This window comes from Schistocerca gregaria, chromosome 3, assembly GCF_023897955.1.
Source record: "Schistocerca gregaria isolate iqSchGreg1 chromosome 3, iqSchGreg1.2, whole genome shotgun sequence".
NCBI classification, from domain to species: domain Eukaryota; kingdom Metazoa; phylum Arthropoda; class Insecta; order Orthoptera; family Acrididae; genus Schistocerca; species Schistocerca gregaria.
In genome coordinates, this window is record NC_064922.1 from 520,977,621 (window position 1) to 521,000,471 (window position 22,851).

Here is a 22,851-nt window from a genome sequence, read left to right on the forward strand (position 1 = left end):
AGTGAACGTATGCAGCATGTTGTTATTCATGGATACCACGGACTTCCTCAATTAAACAACAGTCAAGCACGACACTCACACTGCCTCACGACTGCTCACTGATCCAACCCACGATTGCACACTGGGTACACTTGCGGCTGTTGCCTCGGTGCGACACCACAGAGCTGCCATCTGTTGAGAACTCTCACATCTCCAGTGGGACGGATCAGTCATCTGTCCCACAATTATTCTGTTCACCACAGTGTCCGTACAGCATGTCGGTAAGTAATTTTCAGTCGTGTCTTTACATTCATTCATGGATGTGTGTTGTCTTCAAACTGCTCCATTTCCGTGACGATGCAAAATCGGACATTTGTTCATAGGACTTTTTCGGTTTATTGTCACATGTAGAATCACCTCATAAATTATGTGACATTCCTACTGAATCATCCTGTATACAGGGTGAGGCAGCTACGTCATAACACCCCTTGTATCTTCCCAACCGTAATAAATACAAAGATGCCGTTTGGACTGTGAATTGCAGGGACAGGGGCTACTTGAATACATCACATTTCATGTTTGTGCTATTTTCTATTACAGAGATATGAGGCCATCTTTGGTATTTTTAAATGGAACCCTATGTTAAATTTTAGCATAACATGACTGGCTTAAAAAGACGGTTTCAAATATGTGTATATCATAATACTTAAGCGAATGGTTTTTGAGACGCAGATATGTTCTCGTATCGTGTTCGTCCTTCGAAGCGGCGTTGTCCAATGCGACCTCTCCTGTTGACCACTGAAGAACTTAACAGTAAAGCCGTTGTTTTCCTGCTTCTTGATAACGCTGCAAGGTGACGCACTAGGTAACTGGAGAGAAGGGTATAAATGTGCTGCTGGGGTAATGAGACATCGCATTTTCAACTTTTGTAGTCCTGTCTTCCTCAGTTGCGTGTTTTATACCGTAACATCGTATTTTCGCCATAGTTTTTTGGAGCAGACATGTACACCAATGAAGAAAGTTAGATATGTTTCTAGTGTATGGTGAAAGCAGAAGAAATGGTGTTAGAGCAATAAAGCGAAATGAAGAGCTGTATCCTGATCATGAGCGTCCTACGCGCCAGCTTCTTGCACGTATTTGCAAGAAACTACTTGAATCAGGATCATGGAACGCCATACAGAGGACAAGGCAGAAAACTGCAACTGGCGAGGTACATGAAAAGGACGTTCTAGCGTTGGCGCATAACGACCCTACTGTTCCGTCGCGACGTATCGCCTCGGAATGTGGTTTAAGTCAGAGAAGTGTTCTACGCACATTGCACCGACATAGTTTTCACCCCTTTCATCTCTCATTACATCAGTCACTCTCCGGTGTGGATTTCGAACGGCTCCAGGAATTTTGCCGGTTTGCTCTGCAGCGCGTACAATATGATCCAACGTTTTTTCAACGGGTGGTTTTTACTGATGAAGCGACTTTCACCAACCACGGTAAATGCATAATATGCATTACTGGTCAATAGAGAACCCTCACTGGCTGCGACAGGTACAGCATCAGCAACCGTGGAGTGTTAACGTGTGGTGCGGCATCGTCGGAAATGTCATTGTGGGGCCGTACGTCATTCCTGGTATACTAAATGGCAAAAACTATGCACAGTTCCTGAGAAACGTGCTGGCCATTTTGCAGGAAGAGATACCACTAACTACGCGTTAGTGCATGTGGTTCCAACACGACGGCTACAGAGCTGTTAAATGAAAAGTTCCCGGATTGTTGGATAGGACGACGTGCTGAAGTGAAGTGACCACCCCGGTCTCATGATTTGATCACTCTTGGATTTTTTTCTGTGGGGAGCAATCAAACATAAAGTATATGGTCAAATACCAACGACGCCAGACAATATGAAGCAAGGTATCATCGAAGCGTGCGCTGATATTTCACGTGCCACCCTCGCAGCCGTTCACATATCATTCGAACGGCGGCTACAAATGTGCATTGCAGCTGAAGGGAAGCATTTTGACCACATTCTTCAGTAAAGTTTCCTATCATGTACAGTTTGTTTTTTACATCTTTGTGTGTATTTGGTTCGTATTGTGATCAATAGTAAATATTTTCAAATAAAAAACAAATACGTACGAAATAATTGTGACCAATAAGGGCTTCCTCATTTACATTTGTATTTCTGTTACTTGAAATGTACTAACATCTTGTAGTATTTTAATACTGTATGTTGTCTATTATTTTCGTATCACAGCTGTGAAATAAATGAATAATATTTGCGCGACATCATCAGTTAATTTTTGCGCAAAATATCGCAGCATGTATTACTATAGTCGAGTAAATGGGCGTGTTTGTGTAAGGGCGGACTCGCGACGTTTACCATATACTCTACACAACAGGAGAGGTGGCATTGGACAACGCCGCTTCGAAGGACGAACACGATACGAGAATATATCTGTGTCTCAAAAATTATTCGCCTAAATATTACGATATACACATATTTGAAACCGACTTGCTAAGCCCATCATGTTACGCTAAAATTTAACATAGGTTCCATTTAAAAAAAATAAAAGATGGCATCATACCTTTGTAATAAAAAATAACACAAACATGAAATGTGATGTATCCAAGTAGCCCCTGTCCCTGCAATTCACTGTCCAAACGGCATCTTTGTATCTATTACGGTTGGGGAGATACAAGGGGTGTTATGACTTAGCTGCCTCACCCTGCGTCTAGTGTTTGGAAGACTTATCGCTGGTAATGAACTTTTGTGTACGAAAGGTAGTTCAAATGGTTCAAATGGCTCTGAGCACTATGGGACTTAACATCAGTGGTCATCAGTCCCCTAGAACTTAGAACTACTTAAACCTAACTAACCTAAGGACATCACACACATCCATGCCCGAAGCAGGATTCGAACCTGCGACCGTAGCAGTGGCGCGGTTCCGGACTGAGCGCCTAGAACCACGAGACCACCGCGGCCGGCACGAAAGGTAGAATTGTGATTTCAACAATGTGTGTGCGGAAACTAGGAATCATACTGATTGATAATTGATAACAAATTGAGCTGTTGGCTAAGAGCACACGGTTGTCGTCAGACGCGATTGTGACCTACGGATGTGAGCGCTGGTATTGGTTAAGCAACGTGATTGCCGAAATCTAATTGAGTGCGATAGTAGTTGACTAGTAGCTTACAACCTGTCGCTCTCGAGGCCGACGCAGAGGTACCCTGCGACGGGCGCCTCCTGGAGGTCTCCCAGCACGACGGACGTGTCCGAGCAGACCGACTCGCAGGAGGCGGCGCGCCGCAGCCCGGCAGGCACGTCGCACACCTCCAGGTCGGTGGCGGGCGCACTGGGGGCGGCTGGGGGCGGCTGCTGCTGCGGCGGCGGCACTGGGGACGGCAGAGGCAGCGGCAGCGGCGGCGGCGCCAGCGGCGGCGGGGGCGGCGGCGGCGGCGAGGGCGCGGGCCGCAGCGGCTGCGGCGGGATCGCCATGGCGCCCACGCCGGCCGCCGCCGCAGCCGCTCCGCCGAACCGCAGCGCCACCTCCAGGCTCGTGTCCGACTCCGCGCGCACCTGCCGGCACGCCAACCGCTGCAGCTACAGTTGCCCTCTACCATGACTACGGTTCGCTAGTTTTGGAACGCTACATAAGAGGATTACCGGTGGTGTTGGTAGAATTGGTGGGGAAAGAAACACAAATGAATGTGTAAGAGGCAAAATGAGAGTCGACGACTTCTCTATGTCTTTTTTGTTTTGCACGTAATTAGAGTTGCACATCATTCAGTGCTAGTCCATTGTGTATTTTATGTTCTTATTGAATATAAATTGCATTTTACAGTATAAGCAACAAAAATTAGCTGAAAGCGTAACTTCTGCGCCTTATGTAACCAAAGCAATTACTTTTGGTGCATGCACAGTTTCTATGAGCAAACATAAAAATATCTATACCTTCATCATAATCAAAGTCACTTTTGAATAACACAAACAAATTTAATGTGAGTTCGACAAAGTATTGAAGCGATGTGTGACATGTTTTTGTTATGCGTCTTTCTTTTTATTTTTCCTTTTTATTAGGGAAATTGTGTTCTCTAGCACTGTATGATGAATCTCTATTATTTGTTTTAATGTTACTCAAAAATGGCTCTGAGCACTACGCGACTTAACATCTGAGGTTATCAGTCCCCGCCGGCCGGAGTGGCCGTGCGGTTCTGGGCGCTACAGCCTGGAACGGGGCGACTGCTACGGTCCCAGGTTCGAATCCTGCCTCGGGCATGGATGTGTGTGATGTCCTTAGGTTAGTTAGGTTTAATTACTTCTAAGTTTTAGGCGACTGATGACCTCAGAAGTTAAGTCGCATAGTGCTCAGAGCCATTTGAACCATTTTTTTTATCAGTCCCGTAGAACTTAGAACTACTTAAACCCAACTAACCTAAGGACATCACACACAGCCATGCCCGAGGCAGGATTCGAACCTGCGACCGTAGCGGTCGCGAGGTTCCGGACTGAAGAGCCTAGAGCCGATCGGCCACTCCGGCGGGCTTTAATGTTACTACAACTTCCTTCTGTTTCACCTTACAAATCAGCGATTTTCGGATAAAAGCTGAATTAAACATCTACACTTTCAGCTTTCCTATAAATACGGTTTATTATTAATAACAGGCAGGAGGATAACTATACCCGGCCCCTTATACATTGTAGCGCCAAAGAAACTGGTATAGCCATGCGTATTCAAATACAAAGGTACGTAAACAGGCAGAATACGGCGCTGCAGTCGGCAACTCCTGTATAAGACAACAAGTGTCTGGCGCAGTTGTTAGATCTGTTACTGCTGCTACAATCGCAGGTTATCAAGATTTAAGTGAGTTTGAATGCGGTGATGTAGTTGGCGCACCAGCGATGGGACACAGCATCTCCGAGGTACCGATGAAATGGGGATTTTCCCGTACCATAATTTCACGAGTGCACCGTGAATATCAGGAATCCAGTACAACATCAAATCTCCGACACCGCTGCGGCTGGAAAAAAGATCCTACAAGGACGGTACCAACGACAACTGAAGAGAATCGTCCAACCTGACGGAAGTTATAACCTTAGTCAAACTGCTGTAGATATCAATGGTGGGGCATCAACAAGTGTCAGCGAGTGAACCATTCAACGAAACATCATCGATGTGAGTTTTCGGAGCCGAAGGCCCACTCGTGTACTCTTGATGACTAACGTATCTCCTCCCGAAGGTACTGGCCGGCCGCCGCGCCATCCTCACCACACAGGTGGATATGGAAGTGCATGTGGTCACCACACCGCTCTCCCGGCCGTTTGTCAGTTTCCGAGACCGGAGCCGCTACTTCTCAACCAAGTAGCTCCTCAGTTTTCAGTCTTGATGATTGCACGACACAAAACTTTACGCCTCGCCTGGGTCCGTCGACACCGACATTGGACTGTTGATGACTGGAAACATATTGCCTGGTCGGATGAGTCTCGTTTTAATTCGTATAGAGCGGAGGGACGTTTACGGGTATGGAGACAACCTCATGAATCCATGGAGCCTGAATATCGGCAAGGGATTGTCCAGGTTGCTGGAGGGTCTGTAATGGTGTAGGGCGTGCGCAGTTGGAGTGATATGGGACACCTGATACATCTAGATACGACTGTGACAGGTCACACGTACGTAATCGTTCTGTCTGACCACGTGCATCCATTGATGTCCATTGTGCATTCCGAGGGTCTTGGGCAATTCCAGCAAGATAATGCGACACCACACACGTCCACATTGCTACAGAGTGGCTCCAGGAACACTCTTCTAAGTTTAAACACTTTTGCTGGCCGCCGAACTCCCCAGACGTGAACATTATTGAGCATATCTGGGATGCCGTGCAACGTTCAGAAGAGATCTCCACCCCCTCGCACTCTTATTTATGGACAGCCCTGCAGGATTCATGGTGTCCATTCCCTCCAGTACTACTTCAGAGCCGGCCGGAGTGGCCAAGCGGTTCTAGGCGCTACAGTCTGGAACCGCGCGACCGCTACGGTCGCAGGTTCGAATCCTGCCTCGGGCATGGATGTGTGTGATGTCCTTAGGTTAGTTAGGTTTAAGTAGTTCTAAGTTTTAGGGGACTGATGATCAAAACAGTTGAGTCCCATAGTGCTCAGAGCCATTTGAACCATTTTTGAACTACTTCAGGCAGTAGTCGAATCCATGCCACTCGGTTCTAGGCGCTACAGTCTGGAGCCGAGCGAGCGCTACGGTCGCAGGTTCGAATCTTGCTTCGGGCATGGATGCGTGTGAAGTCCTTAGGTTAGTTAGGTTTAATTAGTTCTAAGTTCTAGGCGACTGATGATCTCAGAAGTTAAGTCGCATAGTGCTCAGAACCATTTGAATCATTTTTTCCATGCCACGTCGTGTTGCGGCAATTCTGACGCTCGCGGGAGCTCTACATGATATTAGGTGGGTGTACCAGTTTCTTTGGCTCTCCAGTGTATATCCTCACTGAGGTTGTAGACGGTTCGTCACTTCCAGTTTTTAGGCCACTGTAATAAGACACTCATCGCATGCGTAAAGAAAGAAATGGTGATGAGATAACGCTCGACTGGTATGCAACACACCCAGTGCACAGCTAATGCGGGTAGCACCCTAACTGAGCAAAGGTTCTATGACAACTGCCCTTGCCTACGGTTTCTTATGGTGGTGGTGGTGGTGGTTAGTGTTTAACGTCCCGTCGACAACGAGGTCTTAGAGACGGAGCGCAAGCTCGGGTTAGGGAAGGATTGGGAAGGAAATCGACCGTGCCCTTTCAGAGGAACCATCCCGGCATTTGCCTGAAACGATTTAGGGAAATCACGGAAAACCTAAATCAGGATGGCTGGAGACGGGATTGAACCGTCGTCCTCCCGAATGCGCCACCTCGCTCGGTTGTTTCTTATGAAAGTCGACAGTAGACTACAGTAGTTTTACAACTCTAACTGCAGCGCAAGCGCCACAGATCCCGGTGATAGTAGGCGGCACTAACACACCGATTTACAGCAGGGTACGCTTGCGTGATACGTCGAGCTGAAGAGAAATTGAAAGATGTATCTATCACGGGAAACGGCAGTTTGTTTGGAAGTTTTACCACTATGAGCTTCTTTGGATGCTTGAACACATGAGTGATACGTATTCTTTGGCTACCCGAAGTTGTGTTAATATTAGAGCGCAGTGTTGCCAATACAGCTTTTTTACTGCTGACTCTGGCTTCTTTATATTACATTTTAGCTAGAAAATGAGTTATTTAGTAGGCGTCCGAACATTTGGCTCTTTTCTCAATCACTTTCTTCTTTTCTAGATTTTTTCCTTGACTATAGGAAAGCGTTAAAACGTAAGTCTATTAAAGTAAAATTATCTGTAATGGAGTAAGACCTCAAAACACTCTTCTCTATTCCATCAAAATGTAGACCCTATTATTAGACTGAATTAAAAAGTACAAGAAAGCAAAGTAAAGCTGTGTTGGTGTGCCTTCCAGCCTCATCAGCATATTCATACACAGATGAGAGCCCTACTGGAAGCGCTGTTGAGCATTGCTGATATCGGCAAAGTACAGAAACTTCACAATAATGAAGGAAGCTGTTATAAGCAAAGCGGACTTTGATTTATGCAGCATGAATCAGAAGTTATACGCTTCAATGTTGCAATGAACAATGTGCCAGCGGCTGAACTGGAGTGAGGAACGGCGAACGACTGTTCACAGCAGTACTGTGCCAAGTGTAGGAAATAATGTAATATGACAGTGCAGATGTTGTGAAGTTTGTTCTGTGGATACATTACGTACATTTTTATTGTAAGAAAAAGAAATTCATGTGAAGGAAACTGACATAAAGATGTTTATTTAAACACATTGTTGCTAAAAATGTGGGTTTTAAAAATTTGTTTATATTTTACATGCAAATCGTAGGATGAAACCTCAAATTGTTATATCTGCATTGGAAGTACAAGTGCATCCGGGAATCATTTCTTTAACGAGATGCACAAGGTGCGGTCTAAATTCCTATTCTTTTATCTTTCCAGAAGCTTTACATTTTTGATTATCTATACATTTTCTCTCCGGCTGTTAAAGCCTTTGAAATGAAACTTCCTACCAGCATTTAATATTGAATGCAAAATCCTATGTAACAGTTATTTCCTGAAGTTATTTTAAACTGATTTTCATGCATGATATGCTAAATGTGAATACACTATATTTTCAACTACTTCAGTCCAAAGAAATAAAAGATCCATCAAAATAATAGCAGCCTTGATTATATTTCGGCTTGTCTGTGTATAATATTTTATTCACTTGCTCTTCAGAAAGATAGACTTACATAACAATATCTACCTTACTGCATTTCCGTAGACATATTTCCCTCTCTTACGAGTAAATATCTTGCACCGCATAATTTCTGCAAATATAAAACTGCCCAATTATACACCTTGTTTTATTTCAGCTTTTTTATCGCTGTTTTGTAGGCACATTTCGCTTATTTAGTTTTGGAGAGATGGTAGCACTGTTAGAGTGCGGGAGAGAGAGAGAGAGAGAGAGAGAGAGAGAGAGAGAGAGAGAGAGAGAGAGTGTTGTGTCGCCGCTGAGTGTGAACTTCGATGGCGGACGTGTCGTAAAGAGCATGAATTTTATTTGAGATGTTCCCTGATGTGACTGAAGCAAGATGACTTTCTTGAGATGGTTTTGTAGATAGACGACGCTTTTGGAACAAGGTAGTATGCGTGGAGATTAATTTGTTACAAGAACTAGCGGAATTATTATTGTGAGTAAAGATTACATCATGTTTACCAATATGTACATTTTGGTATCTTGGGCGAATTATCAGTCATGTGTGAAGAATCTTAATTATTATTCTTCATCCTCTACCTTCTGTTAAAAGTATTTATTTTGGAAAGCAAAGAGTAAATATTACGTAATTTATGTTATTTGTATGAGTTAATTTTTATGGAGGATTACAATGCCAGGAAAAAGTCATAGTTCATGTTAGTACGAATTACTTCTGTGCTATTAAAAGGACTTTTATAGGAGTTCAAAATATCGTTTCATTCATTTGCAAATATTTCACTAAAACTTATCCTCACTGTCTGAATGAAAAGTGTAGCTTTACAGCACTCTCAGGACTTCTGCACTACTAGCCATTAAAATTGCTACACCAAGAAGAAATGCAGATGATAAACGGGTATTCATTGGACATTCATATTATACTAGAACTGACATGGCATTACATTTTTACGCAGTTTGGGTGCAGAGATCCTGAGAAATCAGTGCCCAAAACAACCACCTCTGGCCGTAATAACGGCCTTGATACGCCTGGGCATTGAGTCAAACAGAGCTTGGATGGCGTGTACAGGTACAGCTGCCCATGCAGCTTCAACACAATACCACAATTCATAAAGAGTAGTAACTGGCGTATAGTGACGAGCCAGTTGCTCGGCCACCATTGACCAGACGTTTTGAATTGGTGAGAGATCTGGAGAATGTGCTGACCAGGGCAGGAGTCCAACATTTTCTGTATCCAGAAAGGCCCGTAAAGGACCTGCAACATGCGGTCGTTCATTATCGTGCTGAAATGTAGGGTTTCGCAGGGATCGAATGAAGAGTTGAGCTACGGATCGCAACTCATCTGAAATGTAACGTTCACTGTTCAAAGTGCCGCCACTGCAAACAAGAGGTGACCGAGACGTGTAACCAGTGGCACCCCATACCATCATGCCGGGTGATACGCCAGTATGGCGATGACGAATACACGCTTCCAATGTGCGTTCACCGCGATGTCGCCAAACACGGATGCGACCATCATGATGCTGTAGGCAGAACCTGGATTCATCCGAAAAAAAACCGACGTTTTGTTATTCGTGCACCCAGGTTCGTCGTTGAGTACACCATCGCAGCCGCTCCTGTCTCTTATGAGCGTCAAGGGTAACCGCAGCCGTGGTCTCCGAGCTGATAGTCCATGCTGCTGCAAACGTCGACGAGCTGTTCGTGCAGATAGTTGTTGTCTTGAAAACGTCCCCATCTGTTGACTCAGGGATCGAGACGTGGCTGCACGATTCGTTACAACCATGCGGATAAGATGCCTGTCATCTCGACTGCTAGTGATACGAGGCCGTTGGGATCCAGCACGGCGTTCCGTATTACCCTCCTGAACCCACCGATTCCATATTCTGCTAACAGTCATTGGATCTCGACCAACGCGATAAACCGCAATCGCGAAAGGCTACAATCCGACATTTATCAAAGTCGGAAACGTGATGCTACGCATTTCTCCTTCTTACACGAGGCATCACAACAACGTTTCACCAGGTAATGCAGGTCAACTGCTGTTTGTGTATGAGAAATCGGTTGGAAACGTTAATCATGTCAGCACGTTGTAGGTGTCGCCACCGGCGCCAATCTTGTGTGAATGCTCTGAAAAGCTCATCATTTGCATATCACAGCATCTTCTTCCTGTCGGTTAAATTTAGCCTCTGTAGCACGTCATCTACGTGGTGTAGCAATTTTAATGGCCAGTAGTGTAGTACACTCACGTTGTTGTTCTTGTGGTCTTCAGTCCTGAGACTGGTTTGATGCAGCTCTCCAAGACACTCTATCCTGTGCAAGCTTCTTCATCTCCCAGTACCTACTGCAACTTACATCCTTCTGAATTTGCTTAGTGTATTCATCTCTTGGTCTCCCTCTACGATTTTTACTCTCCACACAGCCCTCCAATACTAAATTTGTGATCCCTTGATGCCTCAACATATGTCCTACCAACCGTTCCCTTCTTCTAGTCAAGTTGTGTCTCTTCTCCCCAATCCTATTCAATACTTCCTCATTAGTTATGTGATCTACCCATCCAATCTTCAGCTTTCTTCTGTAGCACCACATTTCGAAAGATTCTATTCTCTTCTTGTCCAAACTATTTATCGTCCATGTTTCACTTTCATACATGGCTACACTCCATACAAATACTTTCAGAAACGACTTCCTGACAGTTAAATCTATACTCGATGTTAACAAATTTCTCTTCTTCAGAAACGCTTTCCTTGCCATTTCCAGTCTACATTTTATATCCTCTCTACTTCGACCATCAACAATTATTTTGCTCCCCAAATAGCGAAACTCCTTTACTACTTTAAGTGTCTCATTCCCTAATCTAATTCCCTCAGCATCACTTGACTTAAATCGACTACATTCCATTATCCTCGTTTTGATTTTGTTGATGTTGATCTTATATCCTCCTTTCAAGACACTATACATTCTGTTCAACTGTTCTTCCAAGTCCTTTGCTGTCTCTGACAGAATTACAATGTCATCGGCGAACCTCAAAGTTTTTATTTCTTCTCCATGGATTTTAATACCTACTCCGAATTTTTCTTTTGTTTCCTTCACTGCTTGCTCAATATACAGATTGAATAACATCGCGGACAGGCTACAACCGTGTCTCACTCCCTTCCCAACCACTGCTTCCCTCTCATGCCCCTCGAATCTTATAACTGCCATCTGGTTTCTGAACAAATTGTAAATAGCCTTTCGTTCCCTGTATTTTAGCCCTGCTACCTTCAGAATTTGAAAGAGCGTTTTCCAGTCAACATTGTCAAAAGCTTTATCGAAGTCTACAAATGCTAGAAAGGTAGGTTTGCCTTTTATTAATATAGCTTCTAAGATAAGTCGTAGGGTCAGTATTGCCTCACGTGTTCCAACATTTCTACGGAATCTAAACTGATCTTCCCCGAGGTCGGCTTCTACTAGTTTTTCCATTCGTCTGTAAAGAATCCTCTTAGTATTTTGCACCCTCTTCCATTTCCATAATATTGTCCTCAAGTACATCGTCCTTGTATAGACCCTCTATATACTCCTTCCACCTTTCTGCTTTCCCTTCTTTGCTTAGAACTGGGTTTCCATCTGAGCTCTTGATATTCATACAAGTGGTTCTCTTTTCTCCAAAGGTCTCTTTAATTTTCCTGTAGGCTTTATCTATCTTACCCCTAGTGAGATAAGCCTCTACATCCTTACATTTGTCCTCTAGCCATCTCTGCTTAGTCATTTTGCACTTCCTGTCGATCTCATTTTTGAGACGTTTGTATTCCTTTTTGCCTGATTCATTTACTGCATTTTTATATTTTCTCCTTTCGCGGTCAAACATAAAAACCTAAAGTACCGTGGTACCGTGTCAAGCTACGTTATTTAGCTGAGGAACAGGCCTGGTTCTACTTTATGGAAAACGGTCGGGCAGCGGTTCATTTCCAACGCAGCGTTCGCGGCTAACCGACCGCTTTCCATGAAATGGGGCCGGGGTTGTCGCTGAGCGAAGTAACGTAGCTTGACGTGGTACCACAATACTTTAGCTTTTTATGTTTGACCGTGCCTTATTCTAGAATGTTTTAGTTTATTTTATGCTTCTGAAGAAGGCTAGATTGCTCTAGCTGAAACCTGGGTAAAGACCAGTAACGCTACGTAACTGAGGCGGATTTTTGACATATTAATTTATCACAGTTGCTGACAGGGCTGCAGCTTGCTAAAAATTCTTAGTTTTCTAATATTCAACGGACCATCATAAATCGCGATGACTTCAGTGTGATTACTGTGTCTGAAAAAACATGTCATGTCTATCCGTCTGATTGCGTATTTCTTTGAGTTACTTTCTGTACTATGCTGTAGCTGTTCCTTCTATGTACGTTCCAAGTTCCATCGAGCTATATTACTTGGCACTGACACAACATAACAAAATTACTTTCGTCCTTACGTTTTGCACGACAGTGTAATACATTGACTGAACGGGGCTGTAACGTGCTGGAACGGCTGAAACATAATAAAATAAAAAGAGAAAGCACTAGAAAAATGTAAAAATTAAAACCAAACAGAATGTTTTCGCGATGTGTATCAAACAATTGCACTGATCTGATTATTACTGAGCTGAAATTAGATTTTGTCTAGGCGAAGTATTACGGGAGATATCGATGCATCTATATCAATGTTTTCATATAATAATTATAATAATAATTAAATCATAGTGCTTTAAGTAAAATAGTTACCAGAATCGAGATGTTTCCTCGAGTGGAACAACTCATTGAAGGAAAGCATTTAAAAACAGAGCAAAACAGAGTCATTACGCAGTGCCTATGTCGGAGAACTGCACAGAATGATGACGGTTCTAATTTTGCACATTTGACAACTCACGTTAATTTAAAATTGCCACGTTGTAGGTTTCGCAGTTATTGTGTGTGGGTAGTGGAACATCTTGGGGGAGGAATTACAAAAAACAGTTGTCAGGAGGAAGTGATGAGGGGCGCCTCTCCTAGTCAGTGTTCTCCGCTCTCCAGTCTGGTGACACGTGGGACTCTGCGCATTTGTGACGCACGCGCGCACCGGCTGGTACATTCTCGCTCCAGCAGCGCCCTCGCGTGTGGGCAGCAGTCGCGGCACCAAGGCGGCCGGAGCGCTCTTTTCCCCACGGACGGATGAACGCTTTGATCGCTTCACAGGAGCCGCTACCCTACAACAGCCACGTGGGCAGCTGCGAAAATTGCAGCATCAGTGACGTAGCTAGAAGGATCCGCGCTGTGTGCACACACAACAAGTAGTCGCTGCTTATTCTCCCTTTTGAAGACTGCGATACGGGACTGATACCTCAGCGTACGCACTGGAAAAGGCATTCCCTGAATTACGCGTGAAGTCTGGGATCATGGTACGACATCTTGCAAACGTCTCGATTAAAAGCCAAATACTACGGCGTATGTATAAAGTAAATTACCGAGCGGGAATTTATCTCGCCGTTTTACTGTAATTCCCCCCGCCCCACGGACCGTGGACCTTGCCACGTTGTTTAGCCTGCGTGCATCAGTAATACAAATAGCTGTACTGTAAGTGCAATCACGTAGGAGGGGTATCTGTGCAGAGGCCAGACTAATACATGGTTTTTCAGTAATTGCAACAATCTTTTCAATAGTTACAGCGGCAACAGTCTGGACGAATGACTGATCTCGCCTTGTAACATTGTCTTGCTACAGGGTGACAATTTCTGAACTATGTGAAATAAAATCGTCATAACTTCTGAACGGTTTGCATCAGGACGTTAAAAAAAAAATGGTTCAAATGGCTCTGAGCACTATGGGACTTAACATCTGTGGTCATCAGTCCCCTACAATTTAGAACTACTTAAACCTGACTAACCTAAGGACATCACACACATCCATGCCCGAGGCAGGATTCGTACCTGCGACCGTAGCGGTCACGCGGTTCCAGACTGAAGCTCCTAGAACCTCACGGCCACACCGTGTTATCGCGCAATAGGGGTAAGAATGTCACTGATATCTTACGAGAGCTGGGTTGGCAGTCACTGAAACAAAGGCGGTTTTATTTGGGGCGAGATCACCAACTTTCTCTTCCGAATGCGAAAATATGTTGTTGACATCCACCTACGTAGGGAGAAATGATTATCATAATAAAATAAAAGAAATCAGAGCTCGAACGGAAAGATTTAGGTGTTCCTTTTTCCCACGTGCCATTCGAGAGGGGAATGGTAGAGAAGTAGTAAGAAAATGGTCCGATAAACCCTCAGCCAGACACTTAAGTGTGAATTTCAGAGTAACCACGTGGATGTAGATGGTATAGCGACGAAGCCCACTTTCATTTCGTCTATAAGCACAACTGGTTCATTTCGGGGAGTGAGAATATGCATTTCGTGATCGAGAAGTCTCTTCACCATCAACCGGTGACTGTGTGGTGTGCAATGTCCAGTCACGGAATAATCGGTACGATATTCCTTGATGGCACGGTGACTACCGAACGGTATTTGAAGATGATTTCATCCCCATTGTCCGAAGTGGCCCTTATTTCGACAAGATGTGCTTCATGCAAGACGGAGCTTGATCCCATTGAAGAAGGAGAGTGTTAGATGTACTGTAGGGGCACTTTGGGGAGCGCATTCTGGCTCTGGGGTACCCAGAGGCCACTGCCGTGAGCCTCGATTGGCTGCCTTATTCTTCAGATCTGAACACTTTCGACACCTTTTTGTGGGACTATATTAAAGACAAGGTGTACAGCAATAGCTCCAAAACCATTGCTGAGCTGAAAACAGCCATTCAGGAGGTCATCGACAGCATCTATATTCGGATACTCCAGCTGGTCATGCGGAATTTCGCTATTCGTCTGCGCTACATCATCAACAATGATGGCAGGCATATCGAACATGTCATAACCTAAATCGGAATATCTGTAGTGACATTTACGTTTTGAATAAAGTGTGTGCACGTCGTAGTTTGTAACTAATTTACTTTTCTTTTCATACAGTTCAATAATTATCATCCTATATGTTTGTAGTCCTACCCGGTTAATATTGCAGGAACTTACTTCCCTTTGAATTATTATTCCAGTTCTTGATACAATGTGCACATGGCCTGATATAAAATAAACCGAGCACAAATTTAAACTTCAACGCCATTTCCTTACTGTTCAACTTACGTTAACAGAAATTCATACCGCGTAGCATTAATAACCCGGTACTGACAATATAATGCCACCAGTTGTCAAATGTATGATTTTTTAGCACAAAGCGTTTTGGGACTTCCTTATCTCATAATCAAATGTTATAAAACAAGGAAACCAATCAATAAATCACAATAGCACACGCACTGACAACCATATAAAAATATTTATACCGTTCTGTGATATAACATACCTTACAGCTTCTATGTCATTAAACCCCGTCAAAAGCAAAAATCCAGCAGCTAACATGCATTGTCAGAGATAAAATTCTCGTTAGAATATATCACGTTGGCGTGTCAACACTCTCAAGGCACAGTTGTAGAAACTAAAGGCAGCCGCTTTCACCTACTAAATATAGTATTTCCTGCAACGCATGTGTTACAGCCCCACCGATAATACTGTCTATTGTAAAACCTATGAACATTGTACGTCAAGTCCTAGCAAATACTAAAAAAGAAGTTCTAGACCTATGTTGCAACGAATACATCCACATATAACGGCCAACAGAACAAATAAATCCTAATTCTGCTAATGGGAATGCTTAATGGCACAGAAGCTTAAAGGTATGTCATGCTACAGGGAGATATAAATATTTTATATGGTTGAAACTTCCTGGCAGATTAAAACTGTGTGCCCGACCGAGACTCGAACTCGGGACCTTTGCCTTCCGCGGGCAAGTGCTCTACCATCTGAGCTACCGAAGCACGACTCACGCCCGGTACTCACAGCTTTACTTCTGCCAGTATCCGTCTCCTACCTTCCAAACTTTACAGAAGCTCTCCTGCGAACCTTGCAGAACTAGCACTCCTGAAAGAAAGGATATTGCGGAGACATGGCTTAGCCACAGCCTGGGGGATGTTTCCAGAATGAGATTTTCACTCTGCAGCGGAGTGTGCGCTGATATGAAACTTCCTGGCAGATTAAAACTGTGTGCCCGACCGAGACTCGAACTCGGGACCTTTGCCTTTCGCGGGCAAGTGCTCTACCATCTGAGCCACCGAAGCACGACTCACGCCCGGTACTCACAGCTTTACTTCTGCCAGTATCCGTCTCCTACCTTCCAAACTTTACAGAAGCTCTCCTGCGAACCTTGCAGAATTAGCACTCCTGAAAGAAAGGATATTGCGGAGACATGGCTTAGCCACAGCCTGGGGGATGTTTCCAGAATGAGATTTTCACTCTGCAGCGGAGTGAAAATCTCATTCTGGAAACATCCCCCAGGCTGTGGCTAAGCCATGTCTCCGCAATATCCTTTCTTTCAGGAGTGCTAATTCTGCAAGGTTCGCAGGAGAGCTTCTGTAAAGTTTGGAAGGTAGGAGACGGATACTGGCAGAAGTAAAGCTGTGAGTACCGGGCGTGAGTCGTGCTTCGGTAGCTCAGATGGTAGAGCACTTGCCCGCGAAAGGCAAAGGTCCCGAGTTCGAGTCTCGGTCGGGCACACAGTTTTAATCTGCCAGGAAGTTTCATATCAGCGCACACTCCGCTGCAGAGTGAAAATCTCATTCTGGATTTTATATGGTTGTCAGTACGTGTAGTATTGATTGGCTTCCTTGTTTTATAGCATTTGATAATGGGATAACATAGTTCCGAAAAATGTTGTGATAAAAGTACAACACGTTCGACAACTGGTGGCGTAACATTCTCAATACCGATTTATGAGTCAGTTGTACGATGGCTTCACAACAGACAGCAATAAATAACACCAACTCCCTGAAAATATATGTTTCTGACAATTCCTTGTTCACATCACAACTCTTGCTCTCTGTTAGGCCTAAAAAACTACTACTGATAACAATACTTGTGCGCTAAAGACGCACGAAGCCAAAGACACTCTCATAACTTGTCAACTACAAACGTATTACAAAACCACACAAATAGGCACGCATTATAGTAATATTACATGCAAAAATTCATACGGGAGGCAGCCACTTATGATGTTCCACTGATAACGGCTGAAAGCAAAGGAAAATTACGGCTCTATGTTTTTCGAGGACATGCATCTCAACTGTATGTCTTAATGATGATAACATACTCTTGCGTAAAATATTCCGAAGATAGAATAATTGCCGATTTGGATTTCCGAGCCGCGATTACTCAGAAGGACGTTGTCATCAGTCAAGATATCACTGGTGTTCTGTGGGTCGGAACGTGGAACATTAGATCCCTGATCGCTAGGTCAGATAGAGAATTTAGAAAGAGAAATAGATAAATTGAAGTTAGGTAAAGTGGGAATTAGTGAAGTGCCGTGTCAAGATGAACTGGACTTCTGGTCACATGAGCACAAGGTGATCAACACAAAGTCAAATAAGGGTAACGCACGACTATGTCTAGCAATGAACATGAAAATAGGAATGATGGTAACCTACTATGACAACACAGAAAAATTGAAAAATTGGTGGAAGCCATACTGACCATACGACTTATCTTAGAAGACAGACTGAATAAAGGCAAACGTTACCTTATTGCTTTCGTGGATTTAGAGAAAGTTTTTGACAGTGTTGATTGGAATGCACTATTTGAAATTCTGGAGACAGTGGGGATGAAAAACAGATAGCGAAAGGTGATCTATAATTTTGCGAACCAGACAGAAGTTACGAAAGTCAAAATAAATGAACTGCGAAAACCGCGAGACAGGCTTGTAGCTTATCCTCAGTGTCGTTTAATCTCTGCAGTGAGCTAGCTGTGATAGAAACAGAGGACAAATGTCGAAAGGTAATTAAAGTTCAGCGGGAAGAAACAAAAACTGAGCCTTGCTGATGATTTTATAGTTTTATCAGAGTCAGCTAATGACTGTCTCCAGAACTGATTATAAGATAAATAAAATGAAAATTAAAGCAAGTATTCGGGAATGTAGTCGAAATAAATCAGGTGATGCTTAGGGGAATTAGATTATCAAATGACACACTAAATTTTCATTTAATGGCGAACATTAATTTTATATTCCAGACCCCGTAGCCATTCTTTCGGAACATGTACTTCAGGTGATTAATTTCGGAATCCAGGTTGTCCTTGTCACAAATAGTTGTAGGTCTATAATGTAGAGCAGCAACCTTCTGGACTGAGGGCGAAGAATCTGTCTGCTGTGATGTACGAGGGGGTACTGAAAATTAATCTGAAAATTCTTAGGGATATTTAGATGAAACAAACGTTCTACATCTTTATTCTTTATGTTTACGTATTTATTTATCAACATAATTAGCCTGGCGACGAATACATTCTCTTAAGAAGAGACCAGTTTGTTGATCCTGTCACTGTAGAATGTTTGACTTTGTTGACGGAAACACAACCTCACCTCTGCTTGCACCGCCTCATCACTATCAAAGTGAAGTCCTCGAAGGTGTTCTGTAAGTCGTGAAGTCGTGGGAACAGATGAAAATCGATGGGGTCAAGAAGGGACAGTATGTAGGATGATCCGATGACGGATTGTTGTTGGTGTCGCAGCGTTCGTGTGTGGTCTGGCTTTGTCTTCTAGAAGGAGACGGTGCTCCATGAGCGGGTGAACTCTAGGAATTCGGAACTCGATTACAACGCACTGTTTCTCACTCGCCGGCATGCATTATGTGATCAAAAGTATCCGGATACGTGGCTGAAAATGACTTACAAGTTCGAGCCACCCTCCATCGCTAATGCTGGAATTCAATATGGTGTTGGCCCACCCTTAGCCTTGATGACAGCTTCCACTCTGGCAGGCATACGTTCAGTCAGATGCTGAAATATGTTTCTTGGAGAATGGCAGCCCATTATTCACGGAATGCTGCACTGAGGAGAGCTATCGATGTCGGTCGGTGAGGCCTGGCACGTAGTCGGTGTTCCAAAACATCCCAAAGATGTTCTATTGGAGTCAGGTCAGGAATCTGTGGAGGCGCTGGGCAGAGTGGCCGAGCGGTTCTAGGTGCTACAGTCTGGAACCGCGCGACCACTACGGTCGCAGGTTCGAATCCTGCCTCGGGCATGGATGTGTGTGAGGCCGTGCATTATGAACAGGTGCTCGATCGAGTTGAAAGGTGCAATCGCTATTTCCGAATTGCTCTTCAACAGTGAGAAGCAAGAAGGTGCTTAAACCATCGATGTAAGCCTGTGCTGTGATAGTGCCACGCAAAACAACAAGGGGTGCAAGCCCCCTCCATCAGAAACACGACCACTCCATAAAACCACCGCTTCCCAATTTTAATGATAGCACTACACATGCTGGCAGATGACGTTCACCGGCATTCGCCATACTCACACCCTGCAAGCGGATCGCCACATTGTGTACTGTGATTCGTCACTCCACACAACGTTTTTCCACTGTTCAATCGTCCAATGTTTACTCTCCTTACACGAAACGAGACGTCGTTTGATATTACCGGCTTGATGTGTGGCTTATGAGCAGCTGCTCGACCATGAACTCCAAGTTTTCTGACCTCCCGCCTAACCGTCATAGTATTTGCAGTGGATCCCGTTGCAGTTTGGAATTCCTGTGTGATGGTCTGGATAGATGTATGCCTATTACACATTGCTACCCTCTTCAACTGTCGGCGGTCTCTGTCAGTCAACAGACGAGGTCGACCTGTTCTCTTTTGTGCTGTACGTGTTCCTTCACGTTTCCATTTCACTATCACATCGGAAACAGTGGGCGTAGGGATGTTTAGGAGTGTGGAAACCTCGAGTGCAGACGTATGACACAAGCGACAGCCAATCACATGACCAAGTTCGAAATCCGTGAGTTCCGCTGAGCGCTCCATCCTGCTCTTTCAAGATATCTAATGAGTACTGAGGTCGCTGATATTGAGTACCTGGCAGTAGGTGGTAGCACAATGCACCTAGTACGAATAACGTATATTTTTGGGGATGTTCGGATACTTTTGTCACATAGTGTGGTTACGTTTCTCACTGGCATGTTACACACTACAACCTGGAGCCCTCTAGCGGCAGAGGGCTGCAAATATGTAGGCATGAAGAATAAAGATGCAGAATGGTAATAACGTTTGTTTTATTTGAAATTGCCTTAAGAGTTTTAACATTAAAAATCCATAGACATTACGTTTCGGTGTGTCCTCGTAAATTACAGTGCGTCGGCTTGCGGTGTAGAGAGTGGCAAAGAAGCCCATTCGATTTTCTTTCGACATTCAACAGAAATAGCAAAAAGCGACAGCTTTCCTTGTTTCTCCGTCTCGACTGCGAATCGGCTCTGTATGTGCATGCCAGTCATGTTATTGACGAACTGCTTGAGAGCTTCGTTGCCGTGTGGTCATGCTATAAATATGTCAACATTTCGATAAAACGAAGATGGAGAAATGGAACGAAATGTAATGAGCGTTCCTCGACATGCTCCATAAAGCAATTAGTCGTGCTGCAGACAATGGAGAACCTATGTGGATAGATGCAGAAGTTTCTTGAAGGGTGGTCTAACCAATATTAATACCGACGAGGCAAGTGGTGTACAGTGTGAAGAAGTGGGAACCGCAAGAGAAGCAGAGGCTCTGGTGCTGGCGTATCACAGTGGAAACGATAGTAGAAGAAAGCTAATATTAATCATGGATTAGTGTTCAATACCTTGCTCGACATTCTGAGTATGACAAAAGTTGACGTCCGCTAGATTCCAAGACTGCTCACATCCATTCATAAGGCCTGCGAAAGCAAGATAGCAGTGGAAATGTTTGCAGTTGTGTAAGGCCGATCCAGATGATTTATTTAGTCGGCTAATCACCATAATGACCAAAGGTGAGTGCTGGATAAATCACTATGACCTCAAGACAAGGGTGCGAAGCAAGAGGTGGAAACATATAGTCACTAGAATGAGATTTTCACTCTGCAGCGGAGTGTGCGCTGATATGAAACTTCCTGGCAGATTAAAACTGTGTGCCCGACCGAGACTCGAACTCGGGACCTTTGCCTTTCGCGGGCAAGTGCTCTACCATTCTGGAAACATTCCCCAGGCTGTGGCTAAGCCATGTCTCCGCAATATCCTTTCTTTCAGGAGTGCTAGTTTTGCAAGTTTCGCAGGAGAGCTTCTGTAAAGTTTGGAAGGTAGGAGACGGATACTGGCAGAAGTAAAGCTGTGAGTACCGGGCGTGAGTCGTGCTTCGGTAGCTCAGTTGGTAGAGCACTTGCCCGCGAAAGGCAAAGGTCCCGAGTTCGAGTCTCGGTCGGGTACAAAGTTTTAATCTGCCAGGAAGTTTCATATAGAGTCACTACCGCTGAAAAAAGATGAAGGCCTAATATATATCGGGCAAGGTGATAATGATTGCTTCTTGGAGCTGCCGCGGCGTGGTGCTAATAGATCATCCTTGTAAGGAGTAAATTGCCACTACAGAATACTACTGAAATCTTCTAACAAGTTTAAAGGGAACTGTCGCAATGAAGCGTTGGAGGAAGCTATCCAAAGTGGAGTTTTTACTCAACAACCACGAGTGGCGGGTGATTATCATGTGCTAATGTGCTACAGCATACTATAAATATTGCACTGAATTTACGCCATATCTCTTCGAATGTGTGCTGGAAATCGCACTAAAACTACGCCATTTCTCTTCGAATTCATGCTGGTATGCAATTAAACAGACAAAAATATGTTTTGCAGCCCTCGCTCAGCGGTAACTATAAACCAGTGTCAAGTGCTGAAATGTTGGTCTGCCGTGCTACGATCAGCTCAGTGGAGGATTCAGCTGTCTGTTTTCGACTGTGCTTGCTCTGATGTCACGTAATCCATTCCGACATTGTGAGTTTCTTCGAAAGTGTATGTAACGTATTGCACAAGCATAGGATACGAAAGATTCTTGAAGAGCAGTTTTCGTAACGACGGCGGATGTGATGTTTCCATCCGTCTTCAGTATCGATTGTGCTCTTAGTTGTTCACTATTTCGTTAACCCTAGTTCAGCGTCTATCACAACCCACATAACAATGACTTATTCAATAGGTGGGTGCGAAATATGTCCCACATAAAGATCAGCCTAGTGTATGTACATAGGTTCGTTTGCGTACACCGAGAGCATTGTGTATGACTTATCCAAAATGAGCATTAGCCTGGTATGTTTATAGATGTCCATTTGCATGTGCCGAGAACATAGTGAGTGACTTGTCTGACATGTGGTGGCATATTCATAAAGATAACCTACAATAAAGATCAGTTTTCAACTCCATCATGCACAGATGAGAGCTTTTGAAACTGAATGTTTTATACATGGCGACTTCAAAATTGATCCCAAGGACATAATCAGTATCCATTTCTCGAGAATGAGCAGTGTTACCTACAAAAAATTTGTCAGTGATAAGCTGTGCAACAGAATCTTGCAAGTAATCTTAAATTCAAACACTCCGATGACCACATTGATGCAGTCTCTATCGATCACACGGACTTGGCTTCTGTATGTTACAGGTCTTCGAACTCCCATTTGAAGTACTTCCAGATGTCGTCACT

General features: G+C 44.0%; 1 protein-coding gene across 1 annotated transcript in view; it reads right to left on the bottom strand.

Annotated features, from left to right (window-relative positions):
* Positions 1–22,851, bottom strand: part of LOC126355445 (synaptotagmin-12-like) — a 310,563-nt gene that overhangs the window by 48,953 nt on the left and 238,759 nt on the right. Inside the window, exons 3-4 of the mRNA XM_050005754.1 lie at positions 3,445–3,551; positions 3,169–3,327 (exon numbers count right to left, since the gene is read on the bottom strand). Coding sequence (XP_049861711.1) covers positions 3,169–3,327; positions 3,445–3,551 — 266 coding nt within the window. The remainder of the gene's footprint in view (positions 1–3,168; positions 3,328–3,444; positions 3,552–22,851) is intronic.